Consider the following 25,969-nt stretch of genomic DNA (forward strand, 5'->3'; position numbering starts at 1 on the left):
TGGACGTTGCCATGCACTCCTATATTCGTTCACAAGTTTATTTTGCACATTATATGTATACGCAACTGAATGGGTGACAAAATAATGAGATCTAGTTAGGTGCATTTAATGTGAAAATATTTATGAAACCAATCTTTAGTAAAAAAACGTTTTTGGAAATGCTTTTGGAACAAAACAAAAAAAACAAAAAAAAACAAAAAATCTTTGAAAGCAGTTTCAGTCATTTTAAAACTTCCAAATGAACCCTATATTAGTTTCTTGCGTGACTGTTCATTAATATTTAAAATGAAAATAATTATGATTTAATATTACATCTCAAGCCTCCCTTAATTTCTTTTATTCTGTAACTAAACAAATCAACACATCCCATTACATAATGATGCCTTGTACAAACTTATTAATGCACTCCTTACTCGAGTACATGAAAAGAAGGGAGTAGGATTCTCTCTCCTTCTATTCTCATCTCCTTTCCTACCATTCTCTCACACTCTTTACTTTTTGTCTTATTGTCTCCATAAAAAAAGAAAAAAATAATTCAGTATTAGATGTTGATGTGGCTTAATTGTAACCAATCAAGTAGGAGAGAAATGAAGGGGAGAAAGATTAGGAAGGGAGAGAATCTTTCGGATTAGGAAGGGAGAGAATCTTACTCCGAAAAAAAAAGAACACATAAATCAAGAAAGCCAAATGCAGAAAGAAAATTTATTGTTAATAGATGTATAGATACATAATTTCTACTCTCTATGTAATTTCTCTAGTATTCTAATAAGTTAGTAATCAATTAATTTATACGTAGCAGGATGCAGCTCGTCAATCCATTTTAATATCAAATATATAGATAGCTCTAGCTGGGAAGTCTAGTTAATCTTACCACTAGACTCTAGGGTTAGACCATCTTCAACCAAAGGAAGGCCAGAAGGCTAAAAAGGGCTCGTTTTAGCCATCTGGCCCTCCAAGAAATTAATATTTTGATAAATAGTATAGGGTCATATTTCTTATCGTCTCCAAAAGGCCAGACCATGCATAGCCCTGTCACAAAAAAACTGTAACATCCCACATCATCCCAGGGAGTGGATCCTGTAAGCCTTATATATATATTCTCATCTCTACCTAACACGAGGTCTTTTGGGAGCTTACTGGCTTCGAAGTTCATCGGAACTCCGAAGTTAAGCGAGTTCGCGCAAGAGCAATCCTAGGATGGGTGACCCACTGGGAAGTTCTTGTGTGAGTTCCTAGAAACAAAACCGTGAGGGTGTGGTTGGGGCCCAAAGCGGATAATATCATGCTACGGTGGAGTTGAGCCTTGCGATGTGGTGGGGGCCCGGGCCGGGATGTGACAATTTGGTATCAGAGTCAATCCCTGGTCAAAAGTGTACCTAATGAGAACATCAGGCCCCTAAGGTGAGTGGATTGTAACATCCCACATCGTCCAAGGGAATGGATCATGTAAGCCTTATATGTATATTCTCATCTCTACCTAACACGAGTCTTTTTGGGAGCTCACTGGCTTCGGAGTTCATCAGAACTTCGAAGTTAGAGCGAGTTCACGCAGGAGCAATCCCAGGATGGGTGACCCACTAGGAAGTTCTCGCGTGATTTCCCAGAAACAAAACCGTAAGGGTGTGATCGGGGTCCAAAGCGGACAATATCGTGCTACGGTGGAGTTGAGCCCGAGATGTGGTGGGGACCCGGGCCTGGATGTGACAAAAACCATCTCCAATCGAGGGCCAAAGGCCATATGGTCAAACATAATTTGTTATTTTAATTGAATTACTACGGTTACTTAAATTAAATTACCTCAATAATTTTATGTTATGGATTGTCAATAATGTTCATGTTGTTAAATGTTTATAAAAATGTTGTTTAAGTTTCATGTTGTTAAATTTTTTTTATGTTGTTTAATGTTACTTAATGTTATTTAATGTTGTTTAATGTTGTTTAATGTTGTTTCATGTTGCTTAATGTTTAAAAAATAAAATTAAAAAAAAACTGTAAAAAAAAATCAAATATGACATCATCATGACGTCAGCATGTGGCCAGGCTTGAGGCTAGTTAACTGGCTCATTTGGGCCGACCGGTTGGCCCTTTGGCCCTTTTTTGTCCAGTGGGGCCCACAAGCCCTTTGGCCTGTCCCTTGGTTGGAGACGATTTTCGAGCTATTTTCGGCCCTCTGACCCTCTGAACCCTTCGATTGGAGATGGTCTTATACATAGCAAGCTGCAACTCGTCAATCCATTAGGCCTAGCCTACTTGTAACAATAGGAACTTCTTGTGTAATACATAATTAATTAGAACAATATTTGAAAAGGAAGGAGAGAGAGAGAGACGTACCGAGCTCTCCGAGTTTGTTTCAACATGAGGAGTAGGAGCAAGCAGCTTTTGGATTTGCTCGTGGATCATCGGAAACTGGAGTATCTGCAACCAGGGTTGCTGTTGTTTTAGCTGGGCAGTCTGCAACTTGTTCTATCTTCATATGCACCGAGACACTTGAAAATAGCTCGTATTCCTTCTTCAAGGAATGAGTTACAAGGATATTGGGCATGTAAGCATCAATACAATTACTTTCATACCAGTATCATCTCTCCTGTGTTGATACTATCGTTTATGATTTTTCATTTTTGTGTTTATGATATTTTCCTTAATTTGCTTTAGTTTCTTCTTACCTACCCTACCATTAAATAGATCGTTCATGCATGGATCTTGTCTCTTCACTATAAATTAATCTCGGGTTCTCATTCATCATTGGACTAAAAACTAAGAACAACAAAGAATTGAATTTCTTTTTTAATACAACGAAATTGGGGGAGGGATTTTGTGTTATAGCATACAACATATGTCATAAATAATTAGGTATCAAATTTATCGTCTATAAGAGTTGAACCTAATTAAGAGTTTTAACTAACAACTAAAAATGAGTACTAGTACTAAGATCATAGTACTAGGGCAAAGAATTGTCATGCATATTTCCTACCACACCTGATTTCAAATTTCCGTTACCCAAAAAAAAAAGAGCAAAACTAATAAAAATGGTTTGAAAACTTTCAATTTAACCAAAAAAGGACGTGAGAAAAAAAAAACACAAAAGAAAAATCCAATTAAAAGCGTGTGAAAAACAAGTGGGTATTCCAAATCCTAATCCCTAATAATTGAAATGTAACAAGATTACAAGTGGCAATTATTGAATGGTTAGAATATGATAAGGAGGAATAAGGAGAGATGTAGAGGATTGCTACCTAGACTAGTTAGTTAGAGTTGTTAGGATATAACTGATGTAAATCATTACAATTGATTCATTCAATACAACTATTGTTTCTTCTTCCGCTCATTTTCTCTTTCGCTTCCATGCTTTCTTGCTCTGTAAATTCTTCATACCTCCATGATTTCTTCATACCAGAGCTTCTGCTACCATGGTATCAAGAGCCAGCGACCTTCTATGGGCTTTGATTGAGCTTGTTGGGTTTGTTGTTCGGCTGTGATTGTGTTGGCGGTTGGTGTTCTTTTCAGAGACTTGGAATTTTTAGGTGATGATTTCTGCAATTGAAGGATGATCTTGTCGATTTCAATGACTGGGTTGTTCATATCATCATAAAATTTTCAGGTTCTACGCTTAATGTTCTACAATTTATCGTATGTTTCTTGAAAATTTGTTGGGAAAATCTTTTGATGCAATTCAGTAGTCTGTAGTCTAGTATCTATGTAGTTTGGTAGATTTGTGTATGAATTCGTGAAGGCCAATGCCTGTATTCATAGATTAAATAGATAGATTTGCATTGAGTATCTTGAGAAGGCCAATGCCATTTATTTTGTGCTAAAGGAGATTCACAAGAGGGCAATGCCAGTGACTTAAACATAATTATATTTGTTGAAGTATCAGTTAGCAATTGCTCTATTCTTGAGGATTGTTCAAAGATTGTTTCTTAAAGTGTAAAGATTTGTCAAAGATTGTTTCTTGAAGTTTAACATATATGACTTCTTCATTTATGAAAATTGAGGGTCTATTGGGAATGTTGACCATTAAGATTAGTGATCACAATTACACTAAGTGGTCCTTTCAATTCAAATTGGTGCATAAAGGGTACAAACTGTTCGATCATTTTGATGGGTCTGCGATTTGTCTATCCATATTTGTGGTAAGTGTTGAAAATGGAGTTACTAAAGAAGTGACAACTGCTTTTCAAGAATGGGAAACTATAGATTTGGCTTTGTTAAGCTTGTTAATAGCTACTCTATCAGATGATGTTATTGAGTATGTAATTGGATGTAAAACTATTGGTGAGGCATGGGCTTATCTTGAAGACAGATATGCATCAATGTCTAAAATCGGTATTAATCATTTGAAGACCGAGTTACACACAGTGCAAAAAGATGGTGATTCAATGGATAAATACTTGTTAAGAATCAAGTCTATAAGGGATCAATTGACTGCGGCTGGAGAATATATATCAGATAATGATGTTATGATTGCTACTCTTGCTGGGCTGCCAAAAGAATATGCTACAATACGAATGGTGATTCTTGCAAGAGAGTTTACTCTATCAGATGATGTTATTGAGTATGTAATTGGATGTAAAACTATTGGTGAGGCATGGGCTTATCTTGAAGACAGATATGCATCAATGTCTAAAATCGGTATTAATCATTTGAAGACCGAGTTACACACAGTGCAAAAAGATGGTGATTCAATGGATAAATACTTGTTAAGAATCAAGTCTATAAGGGATCAATTGACTGCGGCTGGAGAATATATATCAGATAATGATGTTATGATTGCTACTCTTGCTGGGCTGCCAAAAGAATATGCTACAATACGAATGGTGATTCTTGCAAGAGAGTTTACTATTACCATGAAAGAATTCAGGGCGCTACTGTTAAGAGTTGAGAGGGAAAATGACGTTGTCTTGGGTTTCTAGCACAAAATATGGCGGCTTTGTATATGCAGAATACTAATATAAGTACAAGTTCTCACTATAATGGTGGGGCTTCCAGTTCTAATTCTTCTTCAAATGAGCCATCCAGTACTGGTGGTATTATTACTTCGACTCCTTAACCACAACAAGTGCATTTTTTTCTATAGTCTCAAATGGGACATCATGCATAGTTTCCGAATGAAAATTCATATGGTTTTAGTACTGGTTTTACGGGTTATATGGATCATCCATCAAATAATTCTAAACTACCTTACTCTTCCTCAAATCTTAATGGAGGCCAACAAAGATTCTACAATGGAGGACAACCAAGGGGCAATGGCAATTTCAGGTCTGGATATAAAGGCAAGGGGTCAAATAATTATATAAATAATAGTGGCTGGAATGGCAATACTGAATCAAGAATCACATTGCATCCTGAGTGTCAGATTTGCCTAAAAAGGGGGTATACTGCACCTACTTGTTTTTACAGAAACACTTAGAGTAATTCACCACATTTCATGATAGAATGCCAAATCTGTGGGAAAAGGGCCATATTGCAGTTAAGTGCTATCACAGGAGTAACTATTCATATCAACCATTTGGACCACCTGTTTGTCTTACTTCTGTGAATCAAGGTCAACCTCATGTTATTCAACAGCAACAAAATTATGCTGCTCATTACTCTTATCAAGCTCAAGTACCTACATCTTATGTAATTCAACAGCATATGCCAGATTTGTCTTATCAAATGCAACCTCCAATGCAAGGCATGTCTACACAAGCTTCACCATCATACTCTAATACTACAAATTGAATTATGGACACAGGGGCTTCCTATCATATGACCTTGAATATTGTCAGTCTCAATCAAGTTTCTCCATTTAACGGATCACAACAAATTAAGATTGGCAATGGTCAAGGTTTGCTAATTCAAAACATTAGGTCCACAGTTGTTACAACACCATCTCATTCCATTATTTTTGAAGAATGTGTAACATGTACTATCAATTGTTGTCAATCTTATGTCTGTAAAACAATTATGTAAAGATAATAGGTGTTGGTTTATCTGTGATGACACATGTTTCTTAGTGCAGGACAAGGTGACAAGGGAGATATTGTATAAAGGAAGGAGTAAACCTCAAGAACTATTTTAGATTCCTGTGTCATCATGCAAGGAGCTAAATGCATTCATTGGGCAGTTAGTAAAGTCTTCACTATGGCATCACAGACTGGGACATCCTACAAATAAAGTGTTGGCAGTTATGTTAGCTAAGTCTAATATTTCAGTTTCTACAGATAATAAGCATGCAATGTGCACTGATTGTATTCATGGAAAAATTACTAGGAAACCTTTCTCTAATGATAGTTCTAGGTGTGTTTTGCCTTTTGATACAACACATTCAGATGTATGGGGACCTTCTTTTGTAAGATCCATAGAAGGATATAGGTTCTATGTTGTATTTGTTGATGATTGTACAAGATATATGTGGATTTTCCCACTTTATAATAAATCTAAAGTGTTCTCAGTATTTGTCAAATTCTATAAGTATGTTGAAGTTCAATTTGGTACTCATATAAAATGTTTACAATCAGATGGATGTGGAAAGTTTATAAGTGGTTTATTCAATGAGTTTATGCAGTCAAAAAGGATGATTCATAGGATTTCATGTCCCTATACTCATCAACAAAATGGGTTAGTTAAGAGGAGACATCGACATATAGTTGAAACAGCCATAACTTTAATGAATGATGCAGGCTTATCTCAAGAATTATGGTTTCATTCTTGTGCACATGTTGTGTATTTGATTCATAGGATGGCTTATAAAGCATTATAGATGAACTCACATTTCTATTGTCTGTTTGATAAACATTCATCTCTTAAAGATTTAATGGTAGATAGATATGTAATTTATCCTTATTTAAGACATTAGAATGACAACAAATTTCAGCCTAGAACATTAGTTTGTGTTTTCGTAGGCTATGCTTCAGGGTATAAGGGAGCTATATGTTACAACTTGCAGACCAAAAGGTTAATTTTCTCTAGGCATGTTATTCATGATGAGTCTACTTTCCCTAGCTAAATATTAGCGTTCTACAATGTCAACAAGTAGTAATGTACAGACTTCATCACATTCAGCTCCAGTTATAGTTCAGTTAAGGGTTCCAAATATACAAGATAGTAGAAGTAATGACACAGTTCAATCAATCCTTACTAGGAGCTCCAAATATCTCTTCTGCTTCTTATTAAAGTTCACAGGTGGCAATAAATACACAGGAATCTGAACCACTGCCAATACACTCACGTACTCCAGTACAAGATCTACATTAACCCTTGTTACCTGTCCTAGATTCGTCTTAACTTTAGGTATTACTTCCTCTCTCTATGATTGATTGGGACAATCTTCTCATCCTTCATTGAGTGACGTTTCCAGAACTCACTTAATGAATACCAGATTACAAACTAGAGTAATTAAGAGAAATGATTACACTACTTTTCATGTCAACTTCCCTGAATTACAATCTCTAAAGCTTGATGATGGATAAATATTTTGTGGTGGTTTCTTATTTTTGGCTAAGATTATAAATTTTGAAGAACCAAAGACTTTTAAAGCAGCTGCAATGAATTCTAATTGGCAACAAGCTATGCATGATGAGTTTGATGCTCTTAAAAGGCAAGGTACATGGACATTGGTGCCTCAACGTTCTAATATAACAATCATAGGCAGTAAATGGGTCTACAAATTGAAGAAAAATCTAGATGGTAGCATATCCAGGTATAAGGCAAGGTTAGTTGTACAAAGATATACACAAGAACATGGGTTAGACTATTCTGAGACATTTAGCCATATGGTAAGGCATACTACAGTCCGATTAATTCTTGCCTTAGCTACAAGTCACAGGTGGGAGCTTCAACAATTAGACATTAAAAATGCCTTTCTACATGGAGAATTGCAGGAAGAAATATGCATGAAACAACCACAAGGCTTTGTGGACTCAAAGAATCCAGATTATGTCAAGGTCCACGAGCTTGGAATTCTAAGTTCACATGTGTGTTACCATCTTTGGGGTTCACAACATCTAAAGCAGATACTAGCCTATTTGTTAAAATGGATGGCAAGGATGTAATCATTCTACTTCATTCTACTTCACAAGGTCTAACACCTACAAAGTTCAAGCTGTTGTGACTGCTCCAAGTGAAATATTTGAATTGAAAGACATGGGGAAGTTGACATGCTTCTTGGGCTACAGATACAATACAGAGATAATGGGGATGTGTTTATCAACCAAGCTAAATATGCAAAAGAACTTACTAAAAAAAGCTGGAATGGAGACTTGTAAACCAACCCCAACTCCTACAAAACCACATACTTAGTTGCTAGTCTCTAAGGGTCAACCTTTAGCTGATCCAAGTGTTTACAGAAGTATAGCTAGTGCCCTTCAGTATTAACATTCACTATCTGATATAGCTTATTCAGTGAATGTTGTATGCCAGTATATGACCAATCCAACTGAGGCACACATGTTCTTAGTCAAAAGGATACTCAGATACCTTCAAGGCACTATACAATGTGGTCTTACATATTTTGCAGATTCTAATACACGGATTTCAGCATATTCTGATATAAATTGGGCTGCAGATATTAATACAAGAAGGTCAATTACAGGTTATGTGGTCTTTCTTGGCCTTAATCCTATATTTTGGTTGTCTAAGAAACAATCATCAATCTCTTGAAGCTCCACAGAGGCTGAATATAAAGCATTAGCAAACTATGTAGTGAATATGTGTTGGATACTGGTCGCTACTAAAAGATTTGCATGAGTTTTTTTATTGGTCTTCTAGCATTATATTGTGATAATCTTTCAGCTTTGGCACTTAGCACTAATCCAGTGTTTCATTCTCGAATCAAACATCTTGATACAGATTATCATTTCGTTCGAGAGAGAGATAACAAAATAAGGATATCAGTGTTCATTATGTTTCCACAAATCATTAGGTTGCTAATATACTCACCAAAGGATTGCATAGTCCACAATTTGTCAAGCATTGTATCAATCTCAGTCTTGGACATCCTAGCTGAGATTGAGGGGGGGGTAATAACTGAAATGTAACAATATTACAGGTGGCAATTATTGAATGGTTAGAATATGATAAAGAGGAATAAGGAGAAATGTAGAGGATTGCTACCTTGACTAGTTAGTTAGAATTGTTGGGATATAACTAATGTAAATCATTACAATTGATTCATTCAATACAACTACTGTTTCTTCTTCCGCTTGCTTTATCTTTTGTTTCCATACTTTCTTGCTCTGTAAATTCTTCATACCTCCATGATTTCTTCATACCAGAGCTTCTGTTATCAATCCCCACCCATCATTGTCTTGAACCCAAACTAGCAAAGAACTCGATATTGATAGAAAAGTAAAACCAATTGAAGAATGATCCCTTCTTTACTCTTTCCATTTTATCTCTATCATCAAATTGGTTCGCCCAAAGTGACGAAACACATGCCTTGATGCCACCAGTCCCCAGAGCAATTAGACAGAGTCCAAAGAAGAACACTCCATACTATGCTGGAGAAGCGGAAGGACATACCAAATCCACACATTCTGGAGGATTCAATGCAGGAACTAATGCAGAGAAAGTCAAAGTAGCCATCTCATACAACAAATAATAATTAGTAAACGGATCAGCAAATTTATATGCTCTAATCCCTAATAAATATATATATATGTGCGCATTTATACTTGGAAGTGCTCTGTCCATTTCTTCAAGCAGGGAAGAACCCTTGGCATTGAACTATGAACATACACAACTAAATTGGGATTGTACTTGTAGAGAACCATTTGCACTATTATTGGCTTATATGTTGCTCCTTACTGTGATAAAATTCATTTTATTTCTACTTTATGTAAATCATATTACTTGATGTCTTGGAGATTAATGTGTTTATGGGGAGACGTAGTTTAAATTTAATCATTAAAAGCCAATTTAACTTCAAAATTTTAGTTTTCCTTCATGATTTTTCTCTGTGAATGTTGGTAATGTAACAGATAAAAAGGAATAAGTAAGTTGATTTTCATCTTTTCGTATCTTTGAGGAACTGAAGAAGAAAAATGCAGAAATCAAGTTCTTCAAAATTTAAATTAATGTTGTTTTTTGCTTTAATATGAGATGAAATTCCATAAGCACCCAAAAAATGGAAAGAAAAAACAAAATTTAATGACATTTTTTGCATGTATATATGTTCAGTTTAAGAAATAGTGTAGTACTCGTGTTCAATTTCAAAAATAATGTAGTATTTCTATACAATATTTATGAAATTGTACCAATAAAGAGACACTATTTATGAAATTGGACAAAAAACTCGACACTATTTATGAAACATGACAAAAACTAGACATTATCTATGAAAGTGGACCAAGAATTAGACATTATTTATGAAATTAGACAGAGGATGAGACACTATTTATAAAATTGTATCAATTACTATATACTAACAGGACCCAATAACTAGGCACTACGATGAAACTGAACCAAAAATTAGGCACTATTTATGAATCTAGACCAATAAATAGTGTAGTATTGTTCAATTTCATAAATAGTATAATACCGTTTAGTTTCATAAATAGTGTAATACCAGTTAGTTTCATAAATAGTTTATGTAGATGCAAATTTCTTCCTCCTTGATCTTGGACAAAATTGCACCTACAAAACAAATAACACCTTAGGTCAAGGCCAAGAGCCTTACGCGCCCATAATGAATTTGTGGGGGGGGGGGGGGGGGGCGGCTTTGACGGAAGAACCTTCGATGCCAAAGTTAGAATTTAGAGAAAAAAATGTCTGAGATTTTTGGAGAATTTTAGTAAGAGTGAAGACCTCCATTTTTAGAGAAAAATGGGGTTCAATATATAGAGCATGGCCGATCCCCTTTGGAGAAAGGTGGCCAGCCCTTTGGGGTATTTTTGGTGTGTAATGGGTGATAATTTGGTGATTAATGGATTAATTAGCCTAATTAATTTCATTTATATGGAAGGTTTTGAAGGTTATGGAATGATTTCCTTGTAGAGGATATGGAGTAAAGATGGATGAGATAAATTTGGAGGATATGGAGTAAAGATGGATGAGATAAATTTGAACTTGTTACCTATTTTGGGCACTTTTGACTCGGTTGATGGATGATTCTCCATTGCTCGTGTGTGGGAAACTCGGTGTGTCTCGAGGGTAGTTTTGTCATCTTCACCTAAAAATCCACGTGTCGCCTCTTAATTATTTTTGACTCCACAAATGCCCCCACATTTGTTGGGCTGCTCGTAGGAAAGAACAGCAAGTGTAGAGATCTTCTTGCTCTATGACTGCTTCCTATTTTGATGTAGATTCCCTCTTCAATATAAAATAGATCCTTTTAAGAAAAGGAAATAAATTTCTTAAGTCCACCTTAAGTGGGTTGTTAAATCAACTTTGGAGAGCGATTTATTCTACCCTCTAAGAGAGACAAAGCTTAGAGGATATTTGTTCCCCCTCCTCTAGCAATCTTCTACATCTTGCCCGTGCAAAAGATCATTTTTCATTGCTTACTTCGTCTCTGCGACACACCGATTTAAAATGTTTAATTTTCCTTGTCTTCTTCTTGGATAGTATTGTCGCGGTGCATCTGTTAGGGTGGTGCGGCACGTTGGCTAGCAGGGACCAGGAGTCGGCTTGGCATGGGCCAATGAGGTGGTGTGGCAGGGGCTGGTGTGTCCTTTTGGTATTCGTCTGCCCCGCCGTGCCATTAGGTTGAGCTGCTACATTTGTCAAAACAGAAGTAGTTTTTATATCCAGCAATCTATATAAGGTAGTCCCGTCTGCTCGATCTTATCATTGAAAAATGACTCGCTCATGTTGGTCATGTCTTATCGGAGCGCCTTGTCAATAGCTTCGTTGCGCGGGAAATTGCGCAATTGCTCGGTCAGGAGTCTTTCTACTTTTTCCTGAATTTGCCTTTATTAGGAGTGGCAGAGCTCTCAGTTGCCCTAGTCTTGACCTGTTGGTCTAGGCTGCTCTTCTACTCGCTTGGCTCGTCTATGCCGTAACAGCGGTGTATGTGGTAGATTCTTAGCAGGCGAGGGATTTCGCAGGCTGCTGGTTGAACTTGAGCCGGCTTGAGTGACTGCTTCTCCTCGCCTGTCATGCTGCCTACTCCGATGTGATATGGAGGATACTCGTTGCGAGCCTAGCCGCGAATGTACACTTCGCTTAGAAGGCTGCTCATGTTGATTATTGGAGTGTGACCCCAACCGTGAATGTATGCTCATCTGTGGGCCTAGTCGAGAGTGCACACTCATCCACGCGCTAAGACGGAAGTATACGCTATCTCGGGGACCCAATCGGAAGTGTACTCTACCCAAACGCTCGGTTCATGGCAGGTCGAGTGGCTGTTTATCGAGATGCTGCTGGAGAGGTTTTTCGTCTGCCCTTATCATTCTTCCAGACACCTCTTTTGGAACACGTTGCATCTTCGTGCGCTGCAAGAACTAGTTCACCAAGGTCGTCTGCTGTGCTAGGGCGCTCGTCAACTCTATGACTTGTCAAGACAAGTATTGTTCGCCATTTGGATTGAAAGAGCTTGGAATGAATGTTTCTCTTTGAGCAGTGGAAGCGTGGTAGACTCCGGGCGTGAGATTTGAGCTAGGAAATGTCAAATCCGCAGAAAAATATGGTAAAAATGCTCCCAGTTTAATCATCGGTTTGAAAATTTGGAGCCGGGACGGTTGAACTAGTCTTAGATCGATTTGGGCTGCTTGGAAAGCCACGGGAGCAAACTGGGCTGCGGAAGTAGGCTGAACCACGGGAGCAAGCTGCTCAGTGGGAACAGGTTAAACCACAAGAGCAGGCTGGGCCACGAGAGCAGACTGCTCAGCAGGCTGAGCCTGCTCGGTGAAAGCAGTTTGGGCCATGGGAATGGGCTACTCGACATATGGCACAAGTAAGTGCGAGGCTAGGGCTCAGCTTGGCAACGCGTTGGGCTTGGAGTGACATGGCTTGGGTCATGGCCTTGGTGCCATGAGCCTTGGATGGCACGACTTGGGCTTGCTTTGGTGGTACGGTTCGAGCCGTGGTAATGGTGCCATGGACCTCGCCATGGGTGGCCACCGCAGTGGTTCCTATAGTGGTATGGTGGTGGTACTGCTCCCCCTAGGATCACATTTAGTCTCGTGGATCGCCACGGTCCCATTTCTTGAATATTGGAATTTTCACTCATGGAGTTTTCTAAATTTCTAGCCATTGTATTTCTCTTTTTCGTTTTATCAAAGAATCTTTGCAAATAAAAAATTCTAATAATAAGAACGTACGAAAAATACAAGTGGACTAGAAAATAGAGAAAAAATATTTTTATGTGAGAGTCTTCTACGAGTGTGAATTTCAACTCTCAATGAAAGCACCAATTTGTGGATGCAAATTTCTTCCTCCTTAATCTTGGACAAAATTGCACATACAAAACAAATAACACCTTAGGTCAAGGCCAAGAGCCTCACGCGCCCACGATGAATTTGGAGGGGGGGCTTTGGCTGAAGAACCTCCAATGCCAAAGTTAGAATTTAGAGAGAAAATTGTTGGAGAGTTTTGGAGAATTTTAGCAAGAGTGAAGACCTCCCTTTTTAGAGTAAAATTGGGTTCAATATATAGAGCATTATAGGTCCCCTTTGGAGAAAAGGTGGCTGGCCCTTTGGGGTATTTTTGGTGCATAATGGGTGATAATTTGGTGATTAATGGATTAATTAGGAATTAATCCATTAATTAGCCTAATTAATTTAATTTATATGGAAGGTTTTGAAGGTTATGCAATGATTTCCTTGTGGAGGATATGGAGTAAAGATGGATGAGATAAATTTGAACTTGTTACCTATTTTGGGCACTCTTGACTTGGTTGATGGATGATTCTCCACTGCTCACGTGTAGGAAACTCGGTGTGTCTCGAGGGTAATTGTCCTCTTCATCTAAAAATCCACGTGTTGCCTCTTGATTATTTTTGGCTCTACAGTTTAGTATCGTTAAGTTTCATAAAGAGTGTCTGTGCGTCAGGTTTTTTTTTTATATTAAAATTGTATCACTTTCATTAAAATTTAAGTTCTTTTCTCCTCTTTATTAAAATCTAAGGATTTTTCAGTAAAATTTAAGTTTTTTTCATTAAATAAAGTTATAGCATAGTTTTTTTATTAAAATAAACTTAGCCCAAGTCCTTTTCATGAAAGCTCCAAAAAAAAGAAAAAAAACCTTCTACTCCAAGCACATGCAATGGAGCAGTAGACAATCAAGTGATGTAACATCCCACATCGACCAACGGAGAGGGGGTGATGTGCCTTATATGCACATGCCCACCTCAATATAGCATGTGGCCTTTTGGGAACTCACTGGCTTCGGATTCCATCGGAACTCCGAAGTTAAGCAAGTTCGGGAGAGAGCATTCCCAGGATGGGTGATCCATTGGGAAGCTCTCGTGTGAGTTCCCAGAAACAAAACCGTAAGGGTGTGGCCGAGGCCTAAAGCAAACAATATCGTGTTATGGCAGTGCTAGGACTGGGATGTGACAGAATGGTATCAGAGCCATTCTGCTGTATGGTGCGAGTGTGTTGACGAAGACGTCGGGCCCTTAAGGGGGGTGGATTGTAACATCCTACATCAACCAACGGAGAGTGGGTGATGTGCCTTATATGTATATGCCTACCTCCATATAACACAAGGCTTTTTGGGAACTCACTGGCTTCGGGTTCCATCAGAACTCCGAAGTTAAGCAAGTTCGGACAAGAGCATTTCTAGGATGAGTGACCCACTAGGAAGTTCTCGTGTGAGTTCCCAAAAACAAAACCGTGAGGGCGTGACCGGGGCCCAAAGAAGACAATATCATGCTACGACGGAGCCCGAACTAGGATGTGACAAGTGAAATCCATCCAGAAATAATTTGATATGCAGACAACATCGTTGTAATAATGATCTTAAAGTAACTCAAAATCTTGACGTTTTAAAATAAAATAAAACAAATAATTTTAATTAACAAAAAAATGAAACAAAATTTTTATCAACAAAAATATAAAATATAAAATTTGCCATTTAAAATCAATTACAAATTTATAAGTCAGTTGACTAACAACATTTGTGTATGCACTCAGAAATTCTACGTTGTGTGTTTGGTCTTTATGTAGAAACGGCCTAGTTGACTAGTGCATATTGTCCATTTTTATCTAAATCAAATCAAAAGTATATATTACCATTTGAAACTCAAATCAGGCTATATATAACGGCTTATATATACTTATAAAGCATGTGTTAGGAGGCCATAACAGCTATATATGTCAACCTATTCTCGAAGAAGAAACATGAATGTTGGATGAAAAGTGCTCAACTCATTGACCCAAGATCCTATACAATGTCACCACCTATAATCACCATAACTCTATTAATTAATATGTTCGACATATTATATGGGACAAGTTGCTGCCAATAATATAATACGTGCACACATGCAAAGATGGAGTGTCGGTGTCAATATTTGAACCGAGTCTAGATTGCGTTTAATACGTATTTGTTCTGAGTGTTGTTTTCAGTCTCGGTGCCATAGAATAGTTCGAGTGAAGGAGAGAATAGGCGTGCCACTGTTGTAAGTTGCCAACAATCAATATTTGTGTTTGAGGGTGTGTGTGTAAAAATTGAGTGTAAATCTGGCTTCTTAATTAAATGATTGTTTGGCTATCACTTTGTCAGAGAAAATGTTGAAAGAAGAAATCTTATATACAATATATTTCTACTTCAGCGAAAACTATAGATGCACTCACCAAGGGTTTCGTAACCCGTCTTTGTGCATCATTGACCAGTTTTAACCGAGTTACCTCAGTCGAGATAATGAGAACAATTGATTCTCACGTGTAGATTAATTAATCTCTAGATATCTATTGTGAGTTGCTAAGTTTAGGGACACTTTGGATACGGTCTTTAACTATCAATATTTTTTTACTGAAACCTTATTGGTTTTCAATTTTTATTGAAGTCCCTGAATTAATGTGATAATGTAGTTCTATGTAGGTTACTATATTTTTTAAATTAAAAATCGAAATCTATAGTTGTTTGTATTAATGAGATTTTAAATTAAAAAAAAAATAATTTGTGGATTAAAATTATTAAAATATAAATTATATTCTCCAACGTATTTTGTGTGTGTGTGTGTGTGTGTGTGTGTGTGTAAACATGGGTACATTCATCAAAAATAACAAAACAATTATTGTACCAAAATATGGGTACATTCTTCAAAACCACACAAAAAATAATAGATATTTGGCTTAATAACATCAGTAAATTTCTTTGATTAAACTTGATATGGATACATTCTCAAATCAAGAAAAAGAATGTACCCATATACGTTTAAAAATGGATTAGAAAAAAAATTGAATAGATTTTATATTAAAAATAGGGTACATTTTACTATAACAAATTGGTATATTTAAGAATGGGTACATTTTAAGATTAAAAAAAATTGAAAAATTGCATGAATGGGTACATATAAGATTAAAAAATTGGAAACCCTTTTTATAAAAAATTAAGGGGTACAAACTTAGTCTAATTTTTTTTTTTTATTTTGGAAATGTTTTGAATTGAAAATTAGTTAGGAGTTTAATAAAGGTGTGAGCATTAAAATCCTAAATCAATTATTAATTTTTATTTTAAAAATTATGTAGCTAACATGTAAATTCATTATTGCATTAATGCTAGGGACCTTGATCAAAATCTGAAAACTAATAAGGTTTCAATCAAAGAACATTAGTAACTAAGGATCGGATACTAATTTTTCCTTAAGTTTAATTAAGATTAGTTAGGATTAATTAGATTACTTTGTAATTAAGTATGCTTAGCTCAAGTATATAAACAGGTCTATCATAATTGATATTGTGTAAAATTCTCTCTTACAATAAAAACTTTTTCTCTATTTGCTTTCTCTCTCTGTGTAGTAAGGTTGCAAAGTAAAGACGTTTATCTAGTAAAATAGTGGTTACGAGGATAAAGTTTTTGAGGCATGAACATTTTCAGTACTTTTTCTCTATTTGTTTCAACAGGAGTAAGAGCGGCTTCTGGATTTGCCGGTGGATCATTGGAAACTGGAGTATCTACAACCAGGGTTGCTGTTGTTTTAGCTGGGTAGTTAGCAACTTGTTCTATCTTCTCATGCACCGAAACACTTGAAAAGAGCTCGTATTGTTACTTCAAGGAATGAGCTACAAGGATATTGGGCTTGTAAGCATCAATACAACTACTTTCATATCGATCAATATCATCTCCTCCTGTGTTGACACTATCGTTGATGATTTTTTCATTTTTGTGTTTATGATATTTTCCTTGATTTACTTTAGTTTCTTCTTACCTCTCCTCCCATTAAATAGATTGTTCAAGCATGGACCTTGTCTCTTCCTTCACTATAAATTAATCTCAGGTTCTCATTCATCATTAGACTAAAAACTAAGAACAACAAAGAATTGAATTTGTTTTTTAATACAAGGAAATTTCGGGAGGGACTTGGGTTACAGCATACAACATATGTCATATATAATTAGCTATCAAATTCATCGTCTGTAAGAGTTTAAGAGCTTTTACTAACAAGTAAAAATGAATATTAGTACTAAGATCGTAGTAATAGGGCAAAGAATTGTCATGCATATTTCTTGCCGCACTTGATTTCAAATTCCTATTACCATTAAAATAAAATAAAAAATTAATGAAAAAGGTTTGAAAACTTTAAATTTCCGTTTTATCTGTATCATCAAAGCGGTCCGCCCAAAAGGACGAAACACATGCCTTGATGCCACCAGTCCCCAGAGCAATCAAATAGTCCAAAAAAGAACACTTCATACTATCTGGAAAAGCGGAAGGACGAATCCACACATTCTGGAGGCTTCAATGTAGGAATTGATGCAAAGAGAATCAAAGTATCCATCTCATACACCAAATACAGCAATTTATATGCTCTAATCACAAATACACACACACACACACACACACACACACACACACACATATATACATATATGTGTGCATTGATATTTGGAAGTAATCTGTCTTTCTTCAAGCAAGGAAGAACCCTTGGCATTGAACTGTGAACATACACAACTAAATCTCATGGGGTTGTACTTGCAGAGAACCATTTACATGATTATTGGCTTATATGTTGCTCCTTACTATGATAAAACTCATTTTCTTTCTACTTTTTGTAAATCATATTATTTGATGTTTTGGAGATTAATATGTTTGTGGAGAGACGTAGTTTAAATTTAATCACTAAAACCCAATTTAACTTCAAAATTTTAGTTTTCCTTCATGACCTCTTCTCTATGAATGTTGGTAACGTAACAAATAAAAAGGAATAAGTAAGTTGATTTTCATCTTTTCGTATCTTTGCGGAACTGAAGAAGAAAAATGCAGAAATCAAGTTCTTCAAAATTTACATTAATGTTGTTTTTTGCTTTAATATGAGATGAAATTCCATAAGCATCCAGAAAATGGAAAAACAAAATTTAATATCGTTTTTTGCATGTATATATGTTCAGTTTCATAAATAGTGTTCATGTTATGTTTAAGAAATAGTGTAGTACCCGTGTTCAATAGTATAGTATTTCTATGCAATATTTTTTAAACTGTACAATAAGAGGGTGTTTGTTTTCCCTCACTAAAGTTCACTGGACTGTACTGGACTAAGAGTTAGTCCAGTCCCGTGTTTGGTAGCAGCGTGGCCTAGGTTTAATGAGACTAAGGGGGACTCGCCTACACTAAAAGCTTCACTAACCAGTCCTAGTGAGGCCCCCCAAAATTAGGCAGACTACTAAGAACTTTATGCAACTTTGCCCTTCTCATCTACTTCGTCTTCCTTACTTCGTCCCTCTACTTAGCCGTTGTGCGCATCTCGGTTTCTTACTTCGCCCCTCTCGCTGCGGGCATCTGGGTTTCTCGTCATCAGAGAAACCCAAATCGAAGAGACCACTTGAAAATCGGCTGGTGAGATCCATAAGGAAGGAAGGTCATTGTTTGGAAACTTCGATGCAGAACCTCTGATTCGAATTGCATAACTCCAATTCTTTGAAGCTCTATAATAACTCCAATCATTTGAAGCTCTGCACCACCTGCAGAGCCTTTTCAAGAAACAAAAAAGAACAAAAGAGAAAGAAAAAGTTCGAATACCCCAATGCCTTGAAGCTTTGCACCAGTTACGAAGCAACTTTTCCAAAAGAAAAAAAGAACAAAAGAGCAGGAAAAAGGGAAAGCATTTAAGAATTCTAGAAAAAGTAAAAGAAAAAAAAATTAATTTTTATTATTCTACTTCTTAATCCAACACTGCATCAAATGTTTCACGAAGTTAATCCAGCTTAATCTAGTCTAAGCCAGTCTGACTTAGTCCCTGAAGCTAGTCCAGTTCGAAATAGTCCGGTGCAACAAACACACCCTAAAGAGACAGTATTTATGAAACTAAACAAAAAACTAGGCAATATTTATGAAGCATGACAAAGAACTTGACATTATATATAAAAGTGGACCAATAACTAGACATTATTTATGAAACTGGACTAAGAATGAACATTATTTGACACACCCCGATCCGGAATGCCCACCTGGACTCTGAATCGAGCTGTGACGGGCGACACCCGGAGGGTGACGAAGCCATAAAGTGTAGTGATGTGGGAAATGTGAATAAATTTAAACGTAAAAGTGCCTAAATATAAGAGTGCACTAGTGAGCGGGAATGAACCCATTTCACACGTGATGTCAGAACATAAGTAAAGTATAGTAAAGTAGGATAAGAATTATATTGTCGAAGGTAACTACCTATACCAAGATTTGCCAAGAATCCTAGTCGACACAAAAGCTCAACACTAAAACTTGGAGGGGCGAAAAATAAGGGTAAGTGGGCCTAAAAATAAAGCTTTGTAAAAACCTTTTTGAAAACATAGTAACCCCTTACCGTAAAACAAATATAGTTTCCAAAATATACATATTACGTATAGTAAGAAAATACTTATCGTAGCCTGCAATATCTAAAGAATTCAATGTCACAAAATTCGTAAATAGGCATATAACTTCTAGTAATCACAATATCTCGTAGAAATAAACATTTCCCATCAAGTGCTCATCGAGATATGCTGACACACTGAGTTCATGCAATGGTATTCTAGCATGAACATGACTGGGTGTAATTATGATTTACGCTCTAGTACTACAATCATGTGAAGACTGGCGCTATGTGCGTCACATACGAGTCCTAATTGCCTATAGCAATCTAGGACAGGGCACCTACAATGAATCCAAAGTGAGTGTACGGTGCGATGTGAACATACACGTGAAATACTGGCCCTAGCCCGGGTGAGTACTAACACCGGTGCAGCAAACGATGAGCAAATAAAATAAATATAGTCATGCCACAGTGAATCGATAATTCTAGTCAACATAATATTATTTATAGTCGTAAATTAATTAAGGCATCCAGTGAGATTTATAATGATTTCCTAATTCTCATCATTACATCATTTCCTATAAACATTAATTTAATTATGGCAATCATATAGAAAATTCATTATTAGATGTGTATATGGAAACTAAGCAAATATATGTATATATTCAAAGAAAATACCCACTCGCAATTCATGTCGTCCAGTCGAACCCACCTTGCAGGCATCGAAGATCTTTGCGATGCATTTCACCTAGAAACGAAACCATTTACGTAAATATGTAATGTACTAACGTACAAATGCATTTTTGTACAAAGTACGGCTAATAAATGAACTATTTTAAAATAATCAAATTTCAAAAAACGAACGGCGGATTCAGGTTTGGCACGTCGAGAATGAAGGACCTCGGGTTCCTCCACAGCCCACCGCACGCACCACCACAAGGTAGCTGAACTGGCAGCCACGCATCGTACGTGCCGACCATCTTTACAAGTCTATGCACGCCCATGCGCCTGCTAGTACGACTATACTCGCCTTCCTCGCGAGTTCTTACAGTTTTGTAGGTTTTTGGTCCGACTTCCAAAGCTCTTAACGAGCTCAAATCTTAGTCATTTTCAATGATATAAAAGCCAGAGTAAAGCTAGAAATGTGAGGAATAGATCATTACCCATTTGAGGTCATGTCATGGTTGGAGTTCGCCTAAAAAGTGGTCAGAAAGTGGCTCAATGACCATGGTTGGTTCCTTCCAAAAATCTAGGGAAATCTTCCCTGACTTGTTTTATGCACTAAATCACCTCCCCCCCCAATCATTATTTTAATGTTAAAAATAATATTAGGGGTTCAAAATAAGAAAGGTTTGAGGTTGGGGTGGTGTCGAGGCTCACCGTGGTGGAGCTGCTGGGAGTTTGCTAGAAAATAAGCACTGGTGGTGGTTCCTAGACTCGGGGAAAACAGAAGATGAGGGAGGAAGGAGAAGACCCATAGATGGTGGTGTCATTGTCCAGGTTACTGATGTGTAGTGAGCAGAGTTTATAATTTCTAGGATTTGGGATGGGAAAGAGAAGAATGGGAGAGTGTGAGGTGAGGGAGCTCGACGGCTCGGTATTTGCATAGGTGAGAAAAGATAGAGAGTTTGAAAGAGAGAGATGTGCAACAGAAGAGAAAGAAACGAGATGGGATGACAAAAAAAAAGATGGATATATGAGAGGGAAATACGGGGGAAAGATGAAGGGATGGGGCGTAGGTCCCACATAGCACACAACACAAACCACAAAAAGACAAAACATGAATAAAAATTATCTCTCGTAAATGCGAAATTACTAAAACATTCTTCACATTCGAAGTTTCGTAAAATTTTTGTCGTAACACCAAATTTGATTTTGCTTGCACCTACGCGTTCATATCGTTGCGTACTATGCAAATACGCTAAAAGAATAAGTCATAGTCTCTCTAAACAATGGTCAAAGGTAGTCAAATCTTTGCCTCTAAGAGCATTTTCATCAATTCACACTTTTAAAATTTATAAAATCATAGAATTAGAGATGGGTTGTCACACTATTTATGAAACTGCATCAATTACTATACACTAACAAGACCCAATAACTAGGCATTATTTATGAAAGTGAACCAAGAACTAAGCACTATTTATGAATTTGGACTAATAAATAGTGCAATACTGTTCAATTTCATAAATATTCTAGTACTGTTCAGTTTCATAAATAGTATAATACCATTTAGTTTAAATAGTGCAGTACCGATCAGTTTTATAAATAGTTTTCAATTTCATAAATAGTGTAGTATCATTAAGTTTCATAAACAATGTAGTACTGTTCAGTTTCATAAACAGTGTTCGCGGGTCAGGTTTTTTTTTTTTTTTTTTAATTTTATATTAAAATTGTGTCATTTTCATTAAAATTTAAGTTTTTTTCATTAAGTAAAGTTATAGCGTGGCTTTTTGTTAAAATAAACTTAGCTCAAGTCCTTTTCATGAAATGACATATCCCAACCCGGATTGTCTACTAAGACTCCGAATCGAGTTGTGATGGTCGACCTCTAGAAGGTGACGAAGCTATAAAGTGTAGTGAGGTGGAAAATGTGAATGAATTTAAACCTAAAAGTGCCTAAATACAAGAATGCGTTGTGAGCTGGAATGAACCCATTTCACACGTGACTTTAGAGCATAAGTAAAGTACAGTAGATTGGATTGAGAATCATACCATCGAAGATAATCTCCAATACCAAGATTTGCCACAAATCCTTATCGATAAGAAAACTCAGCTATTAAAACCTGGAAAGGCGAAAAAATAAGGGTGAGTGGGCCTGAAAATAAAGTTTTAATAAAAACTTTTTGAAAACGTTATAACCCCTTGCTGTAAAACCTGTAGGGCCCGTTTGTTTGATAGGATTAAGGAGGACTGGACTGGACTAGACTATAGTCCCTTGTTTGGTCTACTGCAGGATTTGGTTTAATGAGATTAGGTGGGATTTGCTCGGATTAAACACCTCCTTACGAGGTCTTAACCAGGATCCCCAAAATTGGGCGGACTCGTAAGCCCAGAGAAAATCGCGAGGGTGACTTCCTGCTCATCCTCCTTGCCGTCGCTCATCGTCGTCTTCCCTCATCGTCGTCTTGCCCTCGCTCATCGTCGTCTTCCTCACCCTCATCTCTGCGTCTTCCTCATCTGCATCTGCTCGCCCTCATCTGCTCCAAGTTGTCTGGTAAACTTCGAATCTTCGATTTATTTCGTCATTTGTTTTGCAGATCGTGATATTACTAAACTTTATTTGATTTTGTTGTTTTGGGTTTGAGAAATTTTGAATCCTAGACCTCTGCACTTGAACAAATTAGGGTTTTGATTTTTAGGTCAAATTGAGATTGATTAGAGCATCTGAACTTCACTAAAATTCACTGTCAATCTGCAACCTTGGTAGAAGTAGCCTGCTTAGCATGTTGGGTATGTTGATTATGATGTTGTTAGGATTCGGAAGTACATTGGCTTTTGTGGGTTTTATTTGGCTTAAGAAATGGTTATCGGCTTGGTAAATGGTTATTTGCAACCTTGGTAAATGGTTGTCGGCTTAAGAAATCATATGTGGGTTTTATTTGGATTAAATCCTATTTTAGGAGTTTGCTGCTGCAAAAGCAGATGTAAGTGAGATGAAACATGAAACTGGGTTTGGCAGTTGAGAATTGAGCTGAGAAAATGGGGTAGTGTTTCACTTTATCATCCTTTTGTGTTCAATCTGATGTTGTTAGGATTCGGAAGTACATTGGCTTTTGTGTTTTGGTAGTTATAATGCTTTGATTTGTTCGCTTTAATTTTGGATTTCCATATGAATGTTCATCTGTTGAATGCAAATTATGTTACTTTTGGTAAATGGTTATCGGCTTAAGAAATCAAAGTGGCTTAAGGATCAACTTTGTTGTTATAAAATTGCCTTTGCTAGGTAACTCGTGTATACAACTTACAAGTACTCCTATATTAATTTGTTTAGTGAATATGATAAATTGTTGTATATTTACCAAAACCAGCAAAAAATGCCCAATTAGATTCAAAGAAATCCAGCCTTTTTTCAAGACGAACTTCAGAAAAATTCCATTTGTACCTAAAAGAGTTCAAAAGGAGCATTAGCACACACTTATCTAGGAAATTAGATTAAGCCAAAAAGGTATATGCACCACGTACTCGAAACAGTAATAGGCATACATCCAGGACAGAAGCAGAAAATTTACTGCCTTCCCCACATATGGTATATATCCAGTCACATATACCTGCAGAAGCCATCGATTCTGTCATCCAAAAAGTGGCACATAAGCCATGGAGCATATTGCAATTTGAATATAAACTCCTCTCTCTCTATCGTTCTCTAAGTCTAATAAGTATGAAAACTAAATCCTGTTCCTCCCTTTATGAATCCATACACCCAAATAAATAAAGAATAAAAGATATCTATACCTCTAGGAAGAAACAGGTCAAAAGAAGTACTGAATACACCTGCTCTCCTATACCAATCATGACCCTGCAGATTAAACAGATGCATACACAATTCATGAGATACATAAATATCTATTCAACAAGAAATGTCTGAAATAATAAATATATAAAACAATAACAATAATAAAAACCTTAAGCTCTATTTAAGAATAAGTTAATTACCCTTCTACGCCAGCAGGTCTTTCCAAACCAACATCATTTTGTCTGACAGGATCCAATGTGGTTGGCGTGGATCTCCCCATTGCAGAAAATCCATACTTAGCAATGTCATTGTACCTTTAGTTAAAATAAAATTGTAGATTTGGATAATCACATAGTAGAAATTGGAAAAAGAAAGACATCGGGAAGTGGAAATGTCAAGACATGCAGAACTTTAAACAAAATATCATATATTAAAAACTATTGTCACTCCAATCAGAACTTTAAACATTCTGCATTGCAAGAAATAGATGTATACCTTACCTGTGCTCAGTTCATACCTATGGTAATTCAAACAGAATCAAGTAAATAACGTAGGGGTAAAACAATTAAGCAAAAGGGGATAATTTGGTAGTACCAGAGGTTGCTCAGGATAATGCTGAATATGTACAGTGGGTAGAACCAAGTTACCTGCAAAGCAAAAATAAATAAATGAAAATTATGTATTCCGTGAATTGAGAAAGGAATTGAATCCCTTCAGTAATTCAGGCATCTATAGTGATAAAGAAATATTTTGTAAGATAACAAACAAACCAAGATTACATACCAGTACAATAATCAGAAACAAGAGAACTAAACATCCAATATTACATGACACATACACTTTCTTTAGCCATATCACGAAGATTACAAAACTTAATGAGGCAAAACATTACACAAAAAATGCATATTCATCCATTTTGCCACTAAGAAATATTCAATAGAATGCCATCCATGCACAAAGTGAGGATCTTAAATTGGCTGCATACTTACATAAAAGAGTTGTACGAGTCCATGCCGCAAGACGGAATAAAATTTCAATGTACCAACAAATGAGCAGAGCTCTTGAGAACTATATTCTGGGCATCTATCAGGTAATATCCAGTGTAGAGTTGGGATGATGACTGAGTTAAGGATAATTATACTGCAAAGAGACAGAATAAGGAATTTGAATGTCAATACTAACGCATGCAGATTTAGAATGCACTTTGTCCAGCAAAACACTGAAAGCACTTTTATATGTAGCTTCTACGTTATGTGATGTCTATGTAGAGGTAATACTGGGAAATGGAAACTAAGATAACCAGATATAAGCATCTATAAGCATCTAAAAGCTATTATCGATTTTATATTACATATTCATCCATGATTCGTACAATATCAGTACTTGCACACATTCTTTCTTTCACATCGGAGTAAGTTAAGCTTTTGAGAACAGCATGTCATTGAAAACTCATGTTCAGGTAACGTTGCAAGGTGATGTCCAAACCAGGTTGAACTAAAATTTGTGGTCAGGAGCTGTATCTTTGTCCATTTGTTTTCACCTATGAGGAAATGTATCTGATATTTTGAACATTTCTGAATCTATCAGTGGCTATGATTTATGCATTGTTGGAAGAGATGTTTCTCTTAGTCTAGTTGTGCAACTTC

The 25,969-nt window shown here is 36.5% G+C and overlaps 1 protein-coding gene across 1 annotated transcript; it reads right to left on the reverse strand.

Annotated features, from left to right (window-relative positions):
* Nucleotides 1-23,842: 23,842 nt before the first annotated feature.
* On the reverse strand, nucleotides 23,843-25,686 carry LOC103954473 (protein EI24 homolog). The gene is made up of 7 exons (XM_018649182.2): nucleotides 25,675-25,686; nucleotides 25,313-25,567; nucleotides 24,918-24,970; nucleotides 24,524-24,637; nucleotides 24,323-24,386; nucleotides 24,053-24,138; nucleotides 23,843-23,972 (listed from the first exon to the last, which is right to left on the reverse strand). The coding sequence occupies exons 1-7, from the start codon at nucleotides 25,684-25,686 to the stop codon at nucleotides 23,858-23,860; spliced, it is 699 nt and encodes a 232-aa protein (XP_018504698.2). The 3' UTR covers nucleotides 23,843-23,857.
* Between the last annotated feature and the right edge of the window lie 283 nt (nucleotides 25,687-25,969).

The sequence above is a fragment of a genome, unplaced genomic scaffold (assembly GCF_019419815.1).
Source record: "Pyrus x bretschneideri cultivar Hongxiangsu unplaced genomic scaffold, Pyrus_bretschneideri_v1 Contig16, whole genome shotgun sequence".
NCBI classification, from domain to species: Eukaryota; Viridiplantae; Streptophyta; class Magnoliopsida; order Rosales; family Rosaceae; genus Pyrus; species Pyrus x bretschneideri.

Bases quoted from the DNA above. Each gene is read 5' to 3' on its own strand.
- LOC103954473 (XM_018649182.2), bottom strand. The intron at 24,971-25,312 runs GTAAGTATGCAG...TTTGCTTTGCAG, and splicing joins GACTCGTACAACTCTTTTAT to GTAACTTGGTTCTACCCACT. The intron at 23,973-24,052 runs GTACGTGGTGCA...GAACTCTTTTAG, and splicing joins TATGCCTATTACTGTTTCGA to GTACAAATGGAATTTTTCTG.